A 21678-nucleotide genomic window follows, 5' to 3' on the forward strand; every position below is an offset into this window, starting at 1 on the left:
ATTCCAAAACAACATTCACGCCTGCATAAGAATCAGTCGACATTAAGCAGATAACTTTATACTAAGGTAACTTACACTTTAACTATAATTCCTGAACAAATAGAAAGAAAAAAAATCTTCCCTAGTGGGTCAACGGTAAGTTTAAGGACATACAACGCTCAAAGCTGTAGTTCGATTACCCGCAGTGGACACAGCAGATAGCCCAATGTGGCTTTGCTCTTAAAAAAACACAAATAAACAAGAAATTTAAAAAAATATATAATCCATAAACTAAGCCAATTAAAATAAACGATAATGCTTGCAATTAGACTTCAAATAAAATGATTAGGTTTAAAACCAATTACGATAAAAATGGGAAACTACGTTTACATCTAAACAAGTTCGACTAATTTATTAAAACTTTCTAAAACTTCATATTTGAGTTCATCACATAAAAACGACACACAAATGTTTTATTGTTCTTAGCATATCAGTGGGGGAACTAAAATTTGTATTGGTTGTTGTTGAGCACAAGTCTACACAATGAGCCATCTGTGTTCTGCCCACCACAGGTATCGAAACCCGGTTTCTAGTGTCGCAAGTCTACTTGCTTTCCGCTGAATCACTGGGAGGGGGACTGAAGACAGAAATTGTATGGGTTACCAAAATTTTGTTTTTCTATATAGAAGGCCCGGCATGGTCAGGTGGTTAGGGAGCTCGACTCGCAATCTGCGGGTCGCGGGTTCGAATCCCCGTTCCACCAAACATGCTCGCCCTTTCAGCCATGGGGGCGTTATAATGTGACGGCCAATCCCACTGTTCGTTGGTAAAAGAGTATCCCAAGAGTTGGCGGTAGGTGGTGATGACTAGCTGCCTTTCATCTGGTCTTACACTGCTAAATTAGGGATGTGTAGCTTTGCGCGGAATTCAAAACAAACAAACTCTCTATACAATCATCAATTTCCTTTGGAATTTTCTTGAAAATGAAATGTAATAATTTTTTATTTTTTAACGTTCTCTGCAAACGTCTTCAAACTTGGTAATATGTCATTTAAGCGATGTCCTCACAAGTTTTACTTATAATTGTCTGAGCCCTTGGACAATTTGTGAATTTTCTTTTATGTTTCTGTTCATTTAAAACCGTCTATATTTTGCGATTTTATCGACGTCTAGCGTACGATATTTCTTTCATTCTCTAACCCATAGAAACTTTCATTCCACTGGGATGGGCCATTACTGTTTCCTAAGTCACTGTGTTGTTGTTGTGAAAAGCAACCGAGAATAGTAATTTAATGTGTAAAAATATATTTTATTTTAAAGTTAGGATATATATATATATATATACATACATATATACTTCTTGTGTGATCTCTGTGAATGAACTTTGAGACTTCACGTATCAGATTAGTTATACTAATAACGTTAAATATTTGTTATGGAAAGCAGTTTATAATAATTTAGTTTCAGAATACTATTATTACTAGATTAGTTTCATGCTATGGCATTGACAGCTCAATCGTCATCCCATTCCCAGCCGAGACCTTCTGTGGAGTTTTCACGAGCCGGAAAAGTTTCAGGAGGTAAACGTACCGGTTAAAGTTATGTTGGTGTTGTTGTACTGAGACCTTTTATTTTTAACTTTAAAGGAACCTTTTGTGTTCAGATACTTTTATTTCATTAAATTTAAAGACCTAATTCTGTTAATTTAATTATTATTGCTAACTACAATCGTAACTTATATTTTTATAAGCACCATTGTCTTAAAAAAAAGTCTAATAATTCTTTTACATTTTAAATTTTACATCACTCATCTATTTTTATTTTTAACACTGAGAGTGGGAGTAAAGCACTAAATGCCAGCCAAAACACAAAAATGTTGTGATTACAAATAAGCATTTCACACTTGTTTTAGTTGGGAAAGAAAATTATTAAGTCCATTGAAGATGGTTCTGTATTGAGATACCACTCTTTTCCTTTAATATTTTTTTATTAATGTGCTATTTTGTTTTATTTATCTTTATTTTTTATCATTAAATTATTTAAGCTTTTTCCTATACATTTATTTTCTCTATTTTTATTTTGTTTCTTCCTACTTGTGGTTTTGTATTTTAAGATAGCCTGGTATGACGGTTTTCCACTGTACTTTGATGTGTCAGTTGTCTTGTTACACTTTGTTTCAATTTTCTGATTAATAAAGGTTTTACTACAATTTAATAAGTAAAAAGTTATTCATAATGAAATTTATGTTTCAAGTAAAAAGTTATTTGGTATGTACTTTATGCTATCATTAGCAAAAAAGGTACAATATTATAAGTTTTAATGCATGTGTATGCTAATCTTTGGCCATTCTTTTTTGTAGTGTCTGGATTTATAATGATATTTACATGTTATTATTGTGTTCTTTTAAGCATTTACATTTGTTTTTACAATATGAATGATTTATTTCTCTATAAATAATTGTCAGATGAGATGCAAACTAACCTTCTTTTGGTGTGTACATTTATGATAGTTGTCTTTTTTTATTTTTCACCAAAGCACAAAAATGTTGAAGTTACAAATAAGTATTTCACACTTGTTTTAGTTGGGAAGAAAATTGGATTTTTTTTTTCATTTCAGTGTAACATAACACATGCTAATTAACATTTCTGAAGTTCTGTTCTTTTGTTTCTCTATTCCGTCTACCATTCTTTTCCTTTAGTTGTCTTTATTGAAGTTTTTTTGATGTACTTCCACATCAGAATGCCATAAATTCTTCCTTATTTTTTTAGTTCTCATATATTCATTTTTTTTTACCTTTCCTCTCATCTTGCCAATTTCACTTAATTCACAATATTCTTGTAACCCTCAAAAAATTTAACCACATTTTATAGTCTCTCAATTAGTTCTGTTTTGGATATTGAATTGTTGGTACTTTTATTCTTTTTGATAAGTTTTTAGTGGTGTTCCAATATGGAACTCTCTCACTAATGAATAGAGAAAGATGTAGTATTTTATATTGCATTCTTAGATGGGATGACTGGCTTTTGGTTCTGTTATAGGAATTTTGAATATTAGAACAAGAAGGTTATTGTAACGTTATATAAGGCACAAGTAACAACTCATTTTTATTACCATGTGCTTACTTTTGTATACAGGAAGAATATCAATATGTCGAAAATAATACAGAGATACTGAGGCTTAATTTCTGAATTTGCTTTTTCTACATGATTGAAGAATTAGAAGAGATGTGATTTAAGAGCTCAAAATTGAAAATAGTTTGAACGTAGAAGATTAAAATTTTGGACCTCTTTTTTTTGTTTTTTTATTAGATAGTAGAAGGATTAAAGGAAACGATAAAAATGTCCAAAATCATTTGGTGTTTAGACAGTCTTCACAATAGTGATCAGTGGAATGAATAAAAACTTGAATACTATAATTTGTAAGTTTAAGCTTTGGAAGGTTACAGAATATAGTCTTATTCTTCAAATGGGTTACCTGATCTTTTGTTGTCTATTTGAATATTTTTCAAAAATTGTATTGGATAGGTATATAATGTGAAGGGCTATGGAATTTTTTTTTCTATGGGTTACTGATGTTTCAATGAGCATAATGGTCATGTGACCTGGCTTTATATTTCTTTTATTTTTTTATTATGATTTATGTTTGTTATGGTACCAGTTACAACCTATTTGAGCTATCAGGTTGTTATATTGGCCAACTATTTGTGTTGGAATGGGAATATGGAGACTTGAACTTTGTGAATTTCATAAAAAAAAAAAGAGAGCCAGTAAACAAGGTAATACAGTTAAGAATTATCTCTTTGAATATCTTATAAATCTGATACTCCATTAGCAGGTCACAGTTTTTTTTTCTTTACAGAAATTTGATAGGAAATAATTCAAACATATTAAGCAAGACCATAACATCAGGCAACACTATATACACTTTGGTCAAATTATTATTTGTCCTTCAGTGATAGCACTTTGTATTCACCCACTGTTTTTCAAATGCTTTAGATAGGACTTAATAAAAAGGTTGATGGATACTTGGGGCATCAGGGATGGATTTGATGTTTAGTTTTCTGTTTATTTATGGGACTTTGGTTATCCTTGATATATGAAAGGGCCCCTTTATATTTCATAATTTATTTATCTAACTTCACATGCCTGTAAGCACAACTGGTAAAACAGTTTCTTTGTGGTTCTGACATCCAGTATGAATTCAGAATAGAGGAATTTTTAGTGGTTAATAAGTGACATCAGTGGCCTAACTGGCCTTTGGTATATTCTTATTTTTAGTTTGTTCCATTTACAAACTTTCCTTTTACTTATAAATTATTAGCTTATCATCTCCTCTCAATTGGGAAATCTTTGAAACAGTAAATAACATAAACCATGATATCCTTGTCAAGAAAGACAAACCCTTATAAGATAATTAAGTTTTCTGAAACTACTGATTATTGTTAAGTAACTTTTAAACATATACATAAACAAAAATCATAAGAATAAGCAAGGTGAAAAGTGATAATTTGACTAATCTAGGTTACTCCTTATCGAGAAACCCGAAAGTAAACATAATTGTTTCCAGGGCTGTATTTTGCATGTGATTTTTTTACAGTTTATATTCTGAAATTATATACTCACTCCTAACAGGGGTTGTACAAGGATAATATAGGTCAGTTGAAGCAACTGCAAAGTTCCATATTAACTCTGAATCAATGAATATACTGTTACAACAGCAGAAGTCACGTGACGCTGCTGGCGCGTGCGTGACTGAGTTTCTTGAATTATCGACCAAGTTCACAAATTTTTGGAGATGCCTCTTCGTTAGTATATAAGCCTGGCAGAGAAAAGCCAAAGGAGGATAAAGCAAACAGTAGTCACAGTGAGTTTTGGGTAATTTACGATTCTGTTTCGAGCTAGTGTGTGTTTTGCACTCGTAGAGAGCAAAGTTACCGAGATGATGAATCGCTGTGATTTATAGCGTGTATTATAAAAGTTGTTAAGTTTAAAGTGATGAGAAACGTTCTGACTGGGGAATTACTGTGTACTAAAAGTTTGTATCGAGAAAGAATAAACTGGTTTAATCAAAAAAGGACTTGTATTGCTGAATTTCTACAGGAAATTAACAAACAAGCAGATACGTAACAATACTTTTTTGGTGTAGCAGAAACTGGTTTGCTTTGTTAGATATAGTGTACGTGAAGTTTCTATTTTCCATTAGTTAGTTCAATAGAGTAAACTATAGGGACAGATAGAAGATGTAACATTGATGGAAATATTTAAATGTATAATTGCATGTAGTGAACAAGATTAATGTTGAAAATAATATTTTAAACTGCTGGTCCATCAGTTAAATTATGGCAGCTATATTTAGTGTTTATAAACTTCCTTAGCTTACATCTGATGGGTAAAACACAATAAGATGTAGAGTTGTGGTGTATATAAAGCTGGGTAGGAATGAAGTTGTAATGAATTTAGAAGAGAGAGAGAGAGAGAGTTAAATTTTTGGTCCATGTGGAAACTGGAAGTTAATGTGCAACCAAGTTTTGATCTCTTTTGAGTGTAGTTGATTGAGTTAGATGTTCAAAGCTTTTTGAATTTGTAATTTTCCAACTTAAAGCATTGTTGATGTTAGAGAAAAATTTTTACTCAGTGCTGTAGTGCTTATTTTCATCAGTCTGGAATGACTTTTTCATTTTTGCATTTTCTCTACTTATTTCATCAATGTAAGTAAAAGTTGAGATGAAACTAAGTTTATAACTAATTTTTTTGCATAGTTATTGTGAATGGTCTGAAGCTATTTTATATTTTAATATTCAAGACTATTTTATATTAAAATTTTATATGAAGCATTTATTGAACTTTAAATTGGAATCAGTTCCTACAAACTTCTGTCTGATACTTAGAACATAAATGATACTGAACTTCTTGAATGTTTCAGGCATTCATTAGTGATTTTGGGGCAGTAACTTAATAACATTCAAACCTCTATGGTACCAGTTCATGGAAGAACATACCATGATTTCTGTTTAAGAACCATGAGTAATAAAGGTAATAGAAGGTATTTTAAGCTAACCAAAACCAAAACCATAATTTTAGAGAGGTTTTTGCAAACATTTTATTTTAGTTTATTCCTACAACAAACATTTGTTATAGATAATGTGCCACAATGTACCTACGCTGTTATATAATGTGCCACAATGTACCTACGCTGTTATATAATGTGCCACAATGTACCTACGCTGTTATATAATGTGCCACAATGTACCTACGCTGTTTTAATAAGGGTTTTCACTAGCAGGTTGATGGTATAGTTCTTTATGATTTCCAGTGTGAATCATAGTCTTTTTAAATATATTGTCAATTATCTGTTTTCATTTAAAAGTAATATAATGTACAGTCAATTTAGGAAATAAACAATGTATTTCATATTTTAATTACAAGGTTATGCTTTATAAGGAAGTTAAAGCTCTAATGTTATTATGGGTGTATCATGATTAATATGCAACTCAATTTTATTTTTTATATTGTGTGATAATGCTTTTAAGTTAAATGCTAAAGCCAAACATATCCATGTATTTTTGCCAGAGTGATCAGAAAATACATGTTTATGGTTACAAGAATTTGTTTGTAATTAGTTGAAATATAATTCCTTTTGGAAATTCACTGGAATACTAGAATGTTACTGTTTAGTATGATACACATTATGCTTTGTTAGGGTTTCAGTGTGGGATATTAATAATTTTACATATATAATCACAAGCCTAAATACTGTGTATGGGTTATTTATTTTTAGGCTACATACTGAAAATGTTTAGTATTAAAGATTAGAAGTCCTATATATATTAAATAACAAGCCTCAGTTTCAAGTAGGTGAATATACAATATAGGTTACATGTAACAGTATTTTAATTATTTATAAGAACTAAGTGCTAATTGAATTTGTAAATAATATCATATTGATCATAAATAATATTTGATATGTTAGCTTTTAATTCATTACAGACTGAATAATTTTACTTTTTTATGTGAAAATCTGCAGTAAATATGTTTGCTTTGTTTATTCCATTACTAGCTTGAATGTTGATTTAAAATGAAGCTTATTTGGTTTTTAAGATTAATAATGCAAGTAAATTAATATGTAGAATTATGCGCAGACTTTTCTCTACGTTAAAATACTTTTATTTGCAAGTTTTCGGCCCTCATACATTGTTTCCTGACAAAGGATCTGGTAAGAGGGCCGAAAACTTGCAAGTAAAAGTAGTTTAACATAAAGAAAAGTCTGCGTATAATTCTACATATGAAGTTTTGTTTTTGTCTCTCATTACAAAAACCTATTCTTTATAATTTTTTTGGTATTCTTTCCTAATTTTATTTCTTATCTTTATTTGCTTGAATGAAGTTACCAGTAACAACTGTCATTAGGGGCAGTTGATGTATTTATTCTTGTACAATCTCTTTGTGATACCTTTGAGTTGTTTTGTTGTCCACAGACAAACATCAGTTTTCATCAGTTACCAATCTTCAGCCAGAACTATTCCATCACCAATAATTTTAAATAAAAAGCTCTGCTTTCTAGTATTTTTTTTGAATGAATGATTTGTATATTCATGGTGTTTTGAAGATTTATGGGAATTTTAATGATAATAAGTGTAATAAAACTAAGAAAACAGAGTATCTGGGTTTAATTAAAGAATATTCTGTTATTCTTTGTGTAAGACATGGTATTTCTTATAGAAGATGTATTATGTCTTTGACTTGGGTAAGGGAGATGAGTAACATACCTGAGTATTATACTACTTCTTGTATGATCAATAACAATAAAATATAGATTTTGCTAAGCCAGAAGATTTTATTTATAAAAGAACTCCTTTCCTGAGGTGGTTATTTAAAAAATTAATATATATATTATACCCTATAATCTGAGCACTTTTGAATGGTGGACCTTTCAAAAGCACTCGATTAATAGGATATCGTATCTAATTGATTTCTTGAACTTGCATGTTTTTAACATCATTAATAAATTAATATATAGGCTAACTTTTTTGTACAACATGTACTTTATCATATTTTTAGATTGATTTTCAATTGACCAATATAAAATTAAAAACTTTTGTTGTACAACTGCATATCTTGTAAAATTTGTACTGAGGTGGTTTGTCACATTTTTAATGATGCATTTGCATTTCATACCTAGTCAATCTCCTGATATTAGCTATCAGTCAGTTGGGACCTTTCTTAAAACTGATTCATGATTCACCTTGCTTGCCATCACATTAACCACACCAAAATTGTCAAGTATGTCTTTCACTTAAATTCTGTATTTTAGAAACATTATTCACTTTTCTACAGAACAAACAGCTATTATCTCACACCATGGCCAAGGAGTATTTTATGCATGCCACAAGCCTTGTATGAAACTTCCATCTCTACACATATTAATGTGGTTTGTGCCTGCCTGTGATATAATCTAACCCTCTACCAATAGGAATGCAACGTATCCTTCATGAGCCTAGCATTTCAACAAAGTCTCATTCTTTTCCTTGGCACTAACTTGTTCTTAAGAATTGCAGAAGTTTTTAGTTTATTATTTTAAATTATTGTTATAATTTGTATCATACTTTTTCTTCCTTTTGTTTTCTTGATTATGAGAAAGACAGATACTAAATTTTAGACTTTCTGTTAAAACTTTGATTCAAATTATCATAACTTTGATTTTACCTCTTAATTTTTGGACAGGTGTTCCACTGTCTGTGGTAAGGTTTCTATGGCAGTTCTATTTCCTGTTTTTTTTTTAACCCAGTATACAGGGTTTGTTAAGTACTTTATAATTTCATCATTACAGGAATGACCTAGGCCTATGTACCATGGACATACCAGGCTAAATTGTTTTAAGAACAACAACAAAAAAAAAACAGTTGTGTGGAGAATTTAGATTACAAATTCACATCTCTATGTTTTTGACATTTACCAAGATTCATACACTTTTGCAATGGTAACTGGAGGCACTCTGATGATCAGTGATGTTACCACCATTGTGCACCAAGTGGTTCACACCATTCTGATTTTAAATCTGAGATCTCTGACCTCCTGCTTATGTTACTTCAGTTGATCCTGACAGAGGAAACTGTCTGATGGTTTCTATGCATATGTTTGCTTCTGGTTTCCTCTTCCTGATGAGGACCAGGTAATTCCACCATCCTTGTTACCTGCTTGGATTACACAGATATGTGTTTCTTATTTTTTCTTTCTTCAGTTATTTTTTGCTGAATCTTGGTCTACCTTCTCTTTCTCCATTCATTCCTTTCTTTCTCATTTTCCATCTACTCATCTTGGTCTTGCACATACTCAACTTCATTGCTATCTGTCCACGGTTTACCTTCTTTTAGAGGTTTTACATCATGATCCTGTGTAAAGAGTAGCGCTCAGGTGAGCTTAATTGTTGGAGCTTCAATTAAAACTACTCATTACACCAAATTTATTTATTGGAGGATTTGTTGTGACGAGTGGAGCCACAAGTCGCTAACTCGAGGAGTTTACAGTTAGACTAAAGAAATCGAGTCTCAGGCCAAGAATAAACACTCAAAATAATGTTCATTTAACATAAATTAATTCTTATAAAACATTACACACTTGAACATTAGGTTTATCAAATTATTTCTTATAAAAACTTTAACTGCTTACGCTTACTATTTTGTACACCAGCTGATTAAGAGAGAGACTATACTTACAGTAGAGTTGGAGTATTAGAAGTCTTTGCTACGTTGCTGAATTTCACTTTCATGTTGGCCTGGAGAACTTGGAGAACTTCTTCAGTCCGAGGAACAGTGATTTTTTAGCCTCTGACATGGGTTTTTAAACTCCATTTTCCTTGTGTTGATTCGACCCACTAAATAGGACACAGCATCACCCACAAGTAGTCCTGTGCTCCTATTGGGTACTTTAGGGGAATTCCTGGGCTAAACCAGAACCTAAACCAAAACTCTCAAGTCATTGGTCATAGATAAGTGGTGTTAGCCGGCTGCCTATTCACTTGTACTGCTACACCCATGTGCTGTAACTAATACCACCTCAAAGTGCCAATATGATTCACCACATCTAAACTTTTCTGCAGCTTTCCTAGTGCTATGAGGGCGAGGTCAACAATTCTTCAAACTGTCACATGTACTGGTGTCTACATCCTGTTTCTATGCAGCAGTTCTTACTAACTCTGCTGCTGACCTTGGTCACTGATTTCCAAGCTCGCCTCTCAAACTTATTTCGGGTAATGCACGTGTCTTGCTGCTTGTTTCTAGGCGATGCTCCTTACATAACCAAGTTCCTGCTTATCAATTCTCAAGGCTTGTTTCATATCACAGGCGTCCTCTTGTTGCCTCTTTTTCTTTTTATATCTATCTTTGCCTACTTGCTTATATTAAAAACCCTTAAGCTTTTAATATATGTAATTTTAAGTACTAAAACTCTTGAAGCAGTTTGTAAAATTTCCTCAAAAATTTCAAATTGCTTCACCTGTCAGCTTTACTGGGGAAACTTTCACTTTCCTATTTATCAGGTTGGTCTCAATTTTATCCTTCTACTTAATGTAGTTTGTTTGATTATGGGATGTACTTCATTGGGATACCTTACTTTCTGACATTCACTTCCCTCAGTATTCTGTCAGGGGCCTCTATGTAGCACCCTTTCTTCAAGTTAGGGTATTTTTTGAGAATATTTCTTATACTCTGGAATCTGAAGCTGATACAGCTTGTCAGCAGTCATCTCTACTCACTTTGGTTTCTTGCTTCTTTTTTATCTTTTAACCAGAGGTTCCTCATCCACTACATCCATGAGGAGTAACCCTCTCTCCTGTTCCTAGTCTTCTCATTACTATCTGAGGGCTGGCTATCACGGGTCTTGGAAACGATTATTTTTCTGGAGCCACCCTTTGGTTCCAGCTCAGTAGGAGCTCAGCTCTCCCACTTTGTACACCTGTGGACTCCCTTTGCCAAAAATTGTTGGTTTACACAGGTGACATCTCAGGGGTTTTCTATGTCCTTTCACTCTTCACTTCACCCCATTAGGAACATCATTAAACAATTTCTTGACTCCATTCTGGAGTTTTACTCCCATCTTTTTGTCATTCCCACAGGTGTCGGAGATTGGTAACCTGTTCCTCAGTTCAAGATGGATGGTTTTCTTACTCTGAGAAGAGTACTTTCCTGGGATATAAATGATTTGATATATCATTGCTTTCTTCACATTCTGATTTGTCAGAATTTTGCTTCCTTCAGTTTATCCATAGTGGTCTCCCACTGAATGATACCAAACCAGGCTATATGACATGCTCCATGGGTTTTCTTTTTCTGACTCTAATATATAAGAAAGAAGCTCATCTTTGTACTTTTTTATCTGCAACTACCCTGACCTCACAATCATCTTAACAATGTGGGATTTTAGCTATTTGTTTTATAAAGAGGTAAGTAGCATTTCTGGAGTTAACATTTTCTTTACCTTAAAATGTATTTCAGATAGCTACTCACCTCTCCACATAACCTCCCTACTTCTGGTGTGTTTCTTTTGTCTCATCAAGAACAAGCCTTTGTTGAAATGCTAGTGCTTGTGGGCTTTATTGTGCATGGAGGATGTGGCATCCTCATTTTGGTTGAGGGCTATAGTCTAATGATGATTGCATCATAGGCTGGCACAGTCCACTTTAAAACTTGTAGAGGTTGGAGTTTTGTCTATGGTTTGTGGCATCTACAAAATTCTTCTTGGTTGTGGTGCAAGGTAATAGCTGTTTGTTCTGTGAAGAGGTGAGTATCTATTTGTAATACATTTTTAGGTAGGGAAAGTGCTAACATTTGTTTTTTGATTTATTAATCCAAGTTGTACATTGAGTATTTGATATAATTTCTATACTGTATAGATAAGTATTCTTATTTTGAAGTTTAATCTTTATTTCAAAAACTTATTATCAACTTGAAAGTTTTTTTAAAATTGCTATTTATGTGATCATCCCATTTTTGCAGCTACCATGGGTGAAATTGAATTATATACCACTCACCTGCCAAGCAGATGTTTCACAAAATCAGTTAAGAGTTAATCCACTAGCTAGTTGCTGTTAATAAGGCAGCTCTTTTTATTTTTAAGAGTTAATCCACTAGCTAGTTGCTGTTAACTTTTTAAACCTTTTGCATGTTTGGTTATTATCATATTCAAAAAGCTTGCTTTTCTTGCTTCTTATTTAACCTACCAAGAGGTTATTTGGACAAGGCAAACTCTTTGTTACCAAAGTTTTGTGAAGTAATTAAATAATTTTTATGCACATGGCTAAGTTCTTTAGACTGTTTAAATTCATTAATTGGTTAGCTTTTTGAAGTGTTTTTATTGAAATTGATTGATTTGCAAATATCTTGCTTTCCTTAAGGTACTACCCCATCTTTTTTTTAGGATGTGTAGATGAAGTTAAGCTCTCTCATAAACAGTTTTTTTGTAACAGTCAGCCATTGTATTTATGCAACTTACTTTTCTACCCAATAATTGGGTAAGAGTTTGATGGTGAGGAGATCTGGAGGTTTTATTTGATGGCAGTGATTTCCATCAAAGCTATCTCTGCCTTTTGTTTTTCATAAAATAAAGGGGATCTGTTTATCTTTCTCAAAAGGATCTGTCTGGAACAGGATTTTTTGTCCAGGTTTTTTGAAAATTTTTATTGGAAGCCCTTGAATACTCATCAGGACAAGAAGACAGCAGACATCTCTTCATTTTTTGCCCATTTGTGAGTGTTTCTTTCATTTTAGGACCATAAAGGTGTTTGGTCCTACTATTTTTAGTTATAGTATACTATAGATGAAAATATTTAACAGAACAGGTTTTTTTCTGTCATCATAAATCTTTGTTTCTTTCCCATATGTACTAATTGGTTCAGAAGATATGAAACATTCTTGGAGCTCTGTTTGACTTTTTTCAGCTAACTCCTATGGCCCTCTAGGAGAGATGGGGGACTGGCTCTGTTTGGTCTGAAACATGAACTTTTTCTTTGTTTTAAATTCATTTCACCTTCTTTGAATTCTGTACTTTTGTGGTTTACAAAACCTGATTCTGTCTGTTTCAGAATCCTGGATGTGGCAGTTTCAAAGTTGCTAGGATGTGACACTGTGTTTTAACCAAGCTTGATTTTTTACTCCCATATAAGGCAGGTTTTTGTATGATTGATGTGACCTGGTCAATGGATTTAACCTTCAGAAAGGTTATTCTTCACGTTCATATTTGTAAAGGCTCAAGTACTTTTTAAAAAATGTTTTTTTTTCATTTTCTGTTTCATTTTCTATACATTTATATCATTGCATTCTTGTTTTTATGTCTATGTGTACATAAATACTGCTAATAGATCAGGATATGACAACAGATTTTCACATGTGTAACTTAAGCAGATAAAAATTAGTCAAGATTGACTATAATATTATTTTGTAGTGTACATGTAGTTTTTTGTAGAAAGGAATTTGAACCTACAGAGTGCCGTCAAGTGGAATAATTTTCTACACTTTGCTGAAATTCAAGCTGCAGGGTCTAATCATACAGTCATTGTATTTAATAATCAAATTGAAACTAATGATGAGTTCAGTTTTAGTTTTTGATACATGATATTGAGAATGCCACCTTGATGTTGAAAGAACAGTAGACTTAATGAGGAGTGCTCTTATAAGACTTGAGTTCCATGTGGTATAAAAAATAAAAATACTGCTTTAGATTTAGCAGTACGTTTACATATCTACTTACACAAGAATTGCAAGAGGTGCTCTTGATGTGAGTAAACTAGGAATAATTATGAAGTAGAGTGTTGTAAGAATTCATAGAAGCCAATAGTGAGATGAATATTTAAGCATGGTTTTTTCTAACATTTTATTAAGAATTTCTCAAGAGGACAATCAAATGACATTGAAGCAGTAGTAGCCTAAAATCAAAGTTTAGTGCAAAATACAATAACATGAATGATATTGCTTTAGATTTAGTGTAAATGCACTATCAGGTATAAAGATGTATTCAACTTAGGTAAATTGTACTTATTGTGTATGTATTGGTTAATTATATGAGTAGTACATGCCATGGTAAGCTTCAGACATGTAGAATTTCCTTGAATCTATTTATTTTAATTTTGTTGTCATTTTTTCTGTTTGTATTAAGTAATATATAATGTTCAGTGTATGGCCCATTAAGTTCCAAAGTGACCTGTAGGTGTAAGTTAATATCACTACCATGACATTTAAGTTCATATTTCTTCTTTCTGGGGTTTCACATCCAAAAGGTACCAAACCCAGAAGAAAATGAAAAATTAGTTACTGTATTGACCAGATTATAAAGCGATGTTTTTTGATTAATAATTAGGCTGTAAAATTCATAGTCATCTAATAGTCATGGCTGACCACAGGCCCCTTCCCCCTACTTTAGCCTGTTGCATTCCTGAATGTCCAAATAGTATCCGTCTATGCATGCGTGCCAGATGTTCACTTAAGGTCATCACTAATTCTTGCAACTAATCCACCTGCAGGCTGTTCAGTTATAGCATTGATTTTGTGGACCTAAAAAAAGGACATTATGACACTAAATTTTTTTCTTTCCCATATTTTCTGAAAATGGGGGTTGCCTTACGTTCGAGATCGCCCTATAATCGGGCCAGTAAAATAAGTTAGTATTATACATACATGAAGATGATGTGTTTGTGATTAATCTTTTCATATCAGATACTTCTGTTAAGATGAGATATTTAATTTGCAATTCAATAAAAGAGCTTTAAACATATGATTCGTAGCCATGAGCTGAAAGGTATTACAGCATAAGGAAAATTCTACTTTACACTGGATTGTTTTTGTTATGATAGCACATCTTATATATCCAGAGTAATCTTCACTTTTTTGCCACGTCAGGTAATTAGACAATTTTTCAGTCTTTTTTAATTGCTTATAACTTAATTGAATTGAACTAGTCAATGAGAAAAGTGGTGTACAGAATTGTTAAGTTAATTAATATGGTATTCAAATGGTAATCTAATGTGCAATGTTAGAGCTTTGAGTTTACTTAAAATTGTAACTAATTTCTTAGGTTTTCAAAAATCATATACTTAGATATAATTTATAATGATATATATATATATATATATATATATATATTTAATATACTTCTATTTATAATGATATATTAATATACTTAATAATTCTATTTATAATTATATATATATATTTAATATACTTCTATTTATAATTATATATATATATGTATTTAATATACTTAATAATTCTATTTTCATGCAGTTGTTCTTGCATTTTCAAAATTAGAGCTGTTGTGATTTTACTTTGGAATGCATATAGTGTCAGGATACACTAAATTTGCTTACTCTGTGTTTATAAACTTGCTACTAGAACATTCAACAAAATATATAGAGTTGTGGTATTTCACTCAACTTGCATTCTTATTTAACCACACAAAACCAACTATTTGGCCACTAAGAAATACTCTTTCAAAAGTTCTTTTAAAACTGAGAATCATCTTCAGTATTGATGATGGATGTTGTGAATATTCACCCCCACCTTAAAATGTTGTAATTAGCCATCCCTGTTTATGTACTTATTAACAGCAGAATGACCTTATAACGCCCCTTCCTTCAAAAGTTTGAATTAGCCATGCATGTTATTGTATTTGTTAACAGACTTCTCAGAACTCAACAAAACATTAAGTTTGTAAACAAAATTGTAGAAAATTACACAGCAAGCCTATTTGAAACTGAAATGAAAACAAAACATGTTCAAACATGCTTATTGCATATGCATTTTCTTTAAAATAAAAGAATGTAACATTTTTGATCAAAACAAAATGACATTACCCTGAAAACTGGGTTTTTAAAATTTATTTTGATGCCATAGCATTACATGAAAATTACGATTTAAAAATTGGGCAGTAGAAAAAAGTTTTTTGTTGAATTTTAACAACATATGTACACAGAAATGAATATGGCATCCATAATTCACCTCTTAGTAGGCCTTATAGCTATACATATAATTGGTTTTGGAGATTTATTTTTCTCTTGTTCTTTATAAACATACATAATGGACAGACAGACATTAGTTTTCCCAAATCATGTTATTATATTAATAGAATGTGTCAAAATTTGACAAAATATATAGAGTTGTGATATTTCAAACTATTGTCTAAAACTAAGCACTATGGAATTCATATAGGAAAAGCTGTTTATAAAACTACCTCGTAAACACTATTTTTAATATTTACACCTTTAAGAACATAATTATTCAACAGATAGATTGACTGTACCCTAGATAGAGTTATATGGAACTGACCATAAGAAAAAATTGGCTCAGCTAAGTGCATCCCAAGTAATTAAGTAATTGTAAGATTATTTGTAATTGTAATTGTAAGATTATTTTACAACAAGATTATGATAGATTATACATCTTGTATGTTTACATGGAAATGGTAACGGACAATTTGTTGATAATTTTTCTACATGTTTGATGTGCATTTATCAACAAGAAATACATTTACTGACAATGCGGTCAACTCTTGTGATTGGTTTAAAATATGTTTTGAGGAAAAAATAACTTAAAAACTTAAAACAACTGTAGCTTCAGAAAAGTACAGGAAACGTTATAAAATATTTAAAAATGACTCCCCTTTTATTTCTTCATCTTCTCAGTCTGCAGATATAGACCTTATTGATCTGTAACAACCATAATGAAAGTATTTACCAACCAAGCCTAATAACTCAATACCAGCTTGCTGAAATTCATGAAGGACTGTACATACATATGTGCACATGTAATTTTAGTCTTATAATTGAGCAGTATGGTTGCACTGCTCTAAAAAATAAGAACACTGCTTTTATTAAGACAGTGGTTGGTTAATTTCAAATGAATCAGTACTACAATAACACAATGAGTTATGAAAGAAATGTAATATGGTATTGTTTAACGAAACAACTGTTCCTTTATGAAAGAAACGTAATATGGTATTGTTTAACGAAACAACTGTTCCTTTATGAAAGAAACGTAATATGGTATTGTTTAACGAAACAACTGTTCCTTTATGTGTGTGGCTCCCCCCTTCTAGGTATATGTAACATGTAACTTTCAAGGTTACAAGGTGAACAGTAATATAGTTTACAGCATATACACTTAATTATCAAATAGAAAACTAGAAGATAAAACAATGACATATTTAATAACTGTGCATGTAATTGATAGATTGCAACAAACCCATCAATGAAAAAAAAGTGAACTTTCAAAAACATTTCACATGTGTGTATATTTAAACTTCAAATGTCTTAGTGAAAGTTTGATACCTTGAACTATGGTGTAAGATGTATTTGCATCAATTATAATCAACATTACATCTCATCCATGTATGGTATGACTGTTTCAGTGGATGATTTACATCAGGTATCACTTTACTTGTTCCTCATTGTACCATTAGTGTGTACTACAGTAATGATTAATGGTGTTAGAATCCTTGATGTAGGTTGGTTATGTAGATTTACACTTCCTTAGAAAAGGCTTGATAAAATAGTTTGTATAAACACATTTTACTAACATGTTTTCCTTGGAACTGGAAGGAATCACAAGTGAAATTACTTGTGATTTCATGTAGTGTGAAAACGTAAGTTGTGAGTTGAGAAAAATGACAGCAGAGCCATTAAAACCACAAGAAATGTTTATATGTTTTAGAAGTCGGACTCAAGCTGTTTATTATACAAAGAAAAGGCCATAAATTTCAAAAATTGTTTACATGAAAAATTACTGAGTAAAACTAAGATACTTATGTATGTATGTATGGGTGTATTTAAGAAAGATACTTATATTTAACGAAGTTGTTATGTAGAAACACTGTATATAGATGAGTTACAGTTATAAACTAAATTTCTTTAGCTGTGTATTACATCATCAAAATTAGCTTAAATTAGTTGTGTTGATTTGCTGTAAATGTAGTACAGTAAAATATGTCTATTCAGTTATTTTCCAGGATTATTTCTGATAGTTGAAAAAGTTAGATTTTTTTAGAAACAAAAAACATTTTTTTAAATGTCCTTTAGCATTGTTAGTTAGTTCTTGATTATTACAAAATTTTGGTGTCATGAGAAATCAAACGTTTTAAACTAATACCAATAAACCTAACCTTTCAACTCTAACATTCAGTCTTAATGTTTTTCTGAATCTTTTTGGTGCCTTGAGACTACATTTTTTAAGGTTTCTTCTAAACTGCCATTGCATTTAATGAGTGTATTACTTATTCTGTCAAATAAAACAATAGTTATTTTTCTTCAGGTGGGTTTATGACACACTTTAGTGGTAAGTATATCCTGGTTATTTAAAACATGAACATCGAAGAACAAGAGTATCATTCTGTTGATTTTCCACAGTAAATTTTATATTGGGATGTTTACTATTTAAAAACTGGAGAAAATTGTTAATCAATTCAACATTGTTAAATATCAAACTATTATCAACATTGGTAGATTGTTTAGGCAGAGTATTCATGATGAAACTTTGTAGAATGGATGGCAACTGCCTGTTGTAGAGACACAAGTGTAGAGGATGACGTTTCAAAAGTCTTTCATCTTCAGGCGGAAGACTTTCGAAATGTTGTCCTCTACACTTGTGTCTCTACAGCAGACGTTGCCATCTATTCTACAATGTTTCATCATGTTATCAAAATACCTCCTGGCTTAAAACATATATGAAAGGACTGTAAGCAAACGTTTTCATGAAAACACAGGAAAAGGGTAGCAAGGTCAGGAACAAGACACTCTGTCAATATGTACTGTTGAACATAGAATGAGATTGTTTCATCATAAAACATAAAAGTGTTTTAAAAACATCTTCAGCTTTACCATTTTCATTTTCTTCAAACAATAAGTTAGAACCACAATCAGTGGTTTCATCTAGAGGTACATTTGATACCATAACTAGCATAGTGAACATTGTCAATGAACAGTGTTTAAAGCTATTTTCAAGTTCAAAAATATCCTTAAACAAATATTGATTCTATTTAAGTTATTTCAAAAAATTTTGCTAATGGTTGATTATAGGTACCTACACTAGAAACAGTTGATCTAACTGGACATCTTTGTTTGTGAACCTTGGGAGTCTATATAAAACTTCACACTGTGAGTCCATTGGTCTGATTTTTTGGCACTTTTCTTCCAATATAACATCATCTTTTTTTACAACTGATGAAGGTGTCTACTAAGATTGGCTTCCTTCTTTGCTGTGTGATCAACCCTTAGTTACTTGTGTTACTTAGAATAGGTTCCACTTTGTTAAAATAAAGTTACCTTTTGTCTGCTTTAGTGATTATAATACAGTTTCTTAAAACTTTCAAAACCTGGGTTTCATCTTTGCTTAAGTCACTGTTGTTCTTTTTTTCTAGATCTAAATGTTGTATCATACTGAAGCACAAACAGTGGCTGTTTAAAAAGTTGTGCAACCATTATTTCAAATTTGACAGTTAGGCGTAACTAAAAGATGAGAACACTTCCACTACATCTTCGGTTATGTAACTATAGGATGAACATACTTTCACAGCACCTTCATTTGTGTAACCAGAAGATGAGCACACTTCCACTACATCTTCAGTCGCTAAAATGTAAAGAAAGAATGGAACTTGAACTTTAGTTGACATAAATTTTGATGACTTCAATTAAAAATTTACTTACACTTTCAAGATTTTTCATACGTTTTCTTCAAAGTACCAATATTTAAACAACAGTTTGTTTTATAATAAATTACTTTTCTGTTAGATGGAGTCTTCCAGAGATTTTAATTATGAAGAAGTTTATTTTTTGAGTCAGTATTTAAAAAGTTTCAAGAAATTTTAGTAAATGCAAATTCTAAACTGTATATTTAAGAGTATCATATTTCTTATGTTTGACTCTATATCAATGTCCTATAGATATTTCAACACATTCATAATTCACACATAATAAAGGTTACCAGTATTTAAGAATTATAGACACATTTGTTGGCATAAAAAAACAGGTGCATACTGAAATTGAGTTGGTGATAATTTTTATATTGTGGTCGTTTGAGAGGTTGGATATAATGTAAAGGAATAGTGGTCTGATTTTTTGTTTAGTATTTTTAGTTATTTATAGAAGGTTGATAATAAACACACAAGTTGAAGGTATAAGGTTGGTAAAGAAACAAGTTGATGCAAAAACGAAAAGAGTGCAAAACTGAAATAATTTGAAGTAATAATCTATACTATTATTCTGCTTGTTTGTATTTACGACTGTTAATCTTTCTGACCTAGAACCTGCTGCATAAGCATGCGTAGTTAGAATGTTTCCCCAAGAAAAACCGCGCCTTCGCATTCGGTCGTAGAATAACATAAGTTTATTTATCGATAGTATTAAGTACAGTAAAATTTAGTCCTAACTCAACTAAAATAATAATAAAAAAAAAACGTACACAGGTTACAGAATTAATTTATCTGTTTATCGAACTTAGGCCTAACATAAGTTAAAGTTTTATAAAGTACGACCTATATACAAGTGGATTTACACATTTCGTTGTCTACGATTACAATTTGTTTGTATTGTGCTATAAATGTTTATATTTAAAGAAGTACTGTTACGATAAAGATACTAATTTGGCCGGAAATATTTTGGGGGTCTCTGCTAGTTATATTTTATTGTATAATTTATGATATTGTAGCTCTTGGATATTAATTACATTTAAAGATGTAAAAACGTTTAATGGTGACAGTTTTTTACAAAAAGATTATAATTAATAAAATAACCGTTTCAATTTGATATTTAATATGAATGATGTTTCTATATATTTTAGGATTAAAAGCTATATTTTTTATGTTTAGTTTGTTCAATTTGCGATAGACATGTTATGATGCTCATTTTCAATTTATACAATTGCGTATCTTGTTTCTCCTTGTTATAACAAATTCAACACCAGTTGCCGTTCCTCATATATATCAGCCTTAAGGGAAGATACCGAATTCCACAGTTGGTCCGCCTCTTCATATGTTGTATTTATGGGTATATACAGGTTACTATGGTAACGATTGCTGTCGTCATTCTCTCGACGTGCGTGTGTTGTCTTCTTTTCTTCCACCTTCATGGGATCGCTGCAATTGTTTTCGTCAGCGTGTGGGTGAGCCTGTGTTTCACATGATTTTGTTTAAAGGTCGAGGTCAATAAGATAAATATTCTCTGTAGTAAGTTGATACAATCGAAATTGAAGAAAATGATAACAACTAAATAATTCTACGTTAATTTAACCGAACTCTGATGAAAAATAGCCCAAGTAAAAAAAAAAATAAACCTATTATACAACTCGGTTATGATGCGCCCTCAGTGGCTCAGCGGTAAAGCAGCAGGCTGGCGACGCTAAATATCGGGTTATGATACCTGTGTTGGGCATAGCCCATTTTGTAGCTTTGTGTTTAACAACAACAAACAAACCAAACGATTATGTTGCACTACTTGTTAGTGGGTGAGTTACTTCTTAGACAGTGGTTCCATGGTGCTGGTTGTCCCTGTGGATGTTGTAGCGTTACTTCTTAGACAGTGGTTCCATGGTGCTGGTTGTCCCTGTGGATGTTGTAGCGTTACTTCTTAGACAGTGGTTCCATGGTGCTGGTTGTCCCTGTGGATGTTGTAGCGTTACTTCTTAGACAGTGGTTCCATGGTGCTGGTTGTCCCTGTGGATGTTGTAGC

The 21678-nt window shown here is 31.7% G+C and overlaps 1 protein-coding gene and 1 long non-coding RNA gene across 2 annotated transcripts in view; one reads left to right on the forward strand and one right to left on the reverse strand.

Annotated features, from left to right (window-relative positions):
* The first annotated feature begins 1190 nt into the window (after nt 1-1190).
* Nucleotides 1191-21678, forward strand: part of LOC106459624 (calmodulin-binding transcription activator 1-like) — a 201616-nt gene continuing 181128 nt past the window's right edge. Inside the window, exon 1 of the mRNA XM_022386151.1 lies at nt 1191-1559. Coding sequence (XP_022241859.1) covers nt 1478-1559 — 82 coding nt within the window. The 5' untranslated portion in view covers nt 1191-1477. The remainder of the gene's footprint in view (nt 1560-21678) is intronic.
* LOC111085818 lies at nt 8016-9825 on the reverse strand. The gene is made up of 2 exons (XR_002610603.1): nt 9692-9825; nt 8016-9367 (listed from the first exon to the last, which is right to left on the reverse strand). It is a non-coding gene; the product is annotated as an uncharacterized LOC111085818 (long non-coding RNA).

The sequence above is a fragment of the Limulus polyphemus genome, unplaced genomic scaffold, assembly GCF_000517525.1.
Source record: "Limulus polyphemus unplaced genomic scaffold, Limulus_polyphemus-2.1.2 Scaffold639, whole genome shotgun sequence".
In the NCBI taxonomy this organism is placed as follows: domain Eukaryota; kingdom Metazoa; phylum Arthropoda; class Merostomata; order Xiphosura; family Limulidae; genus Limulus; species Limulus polyphemus.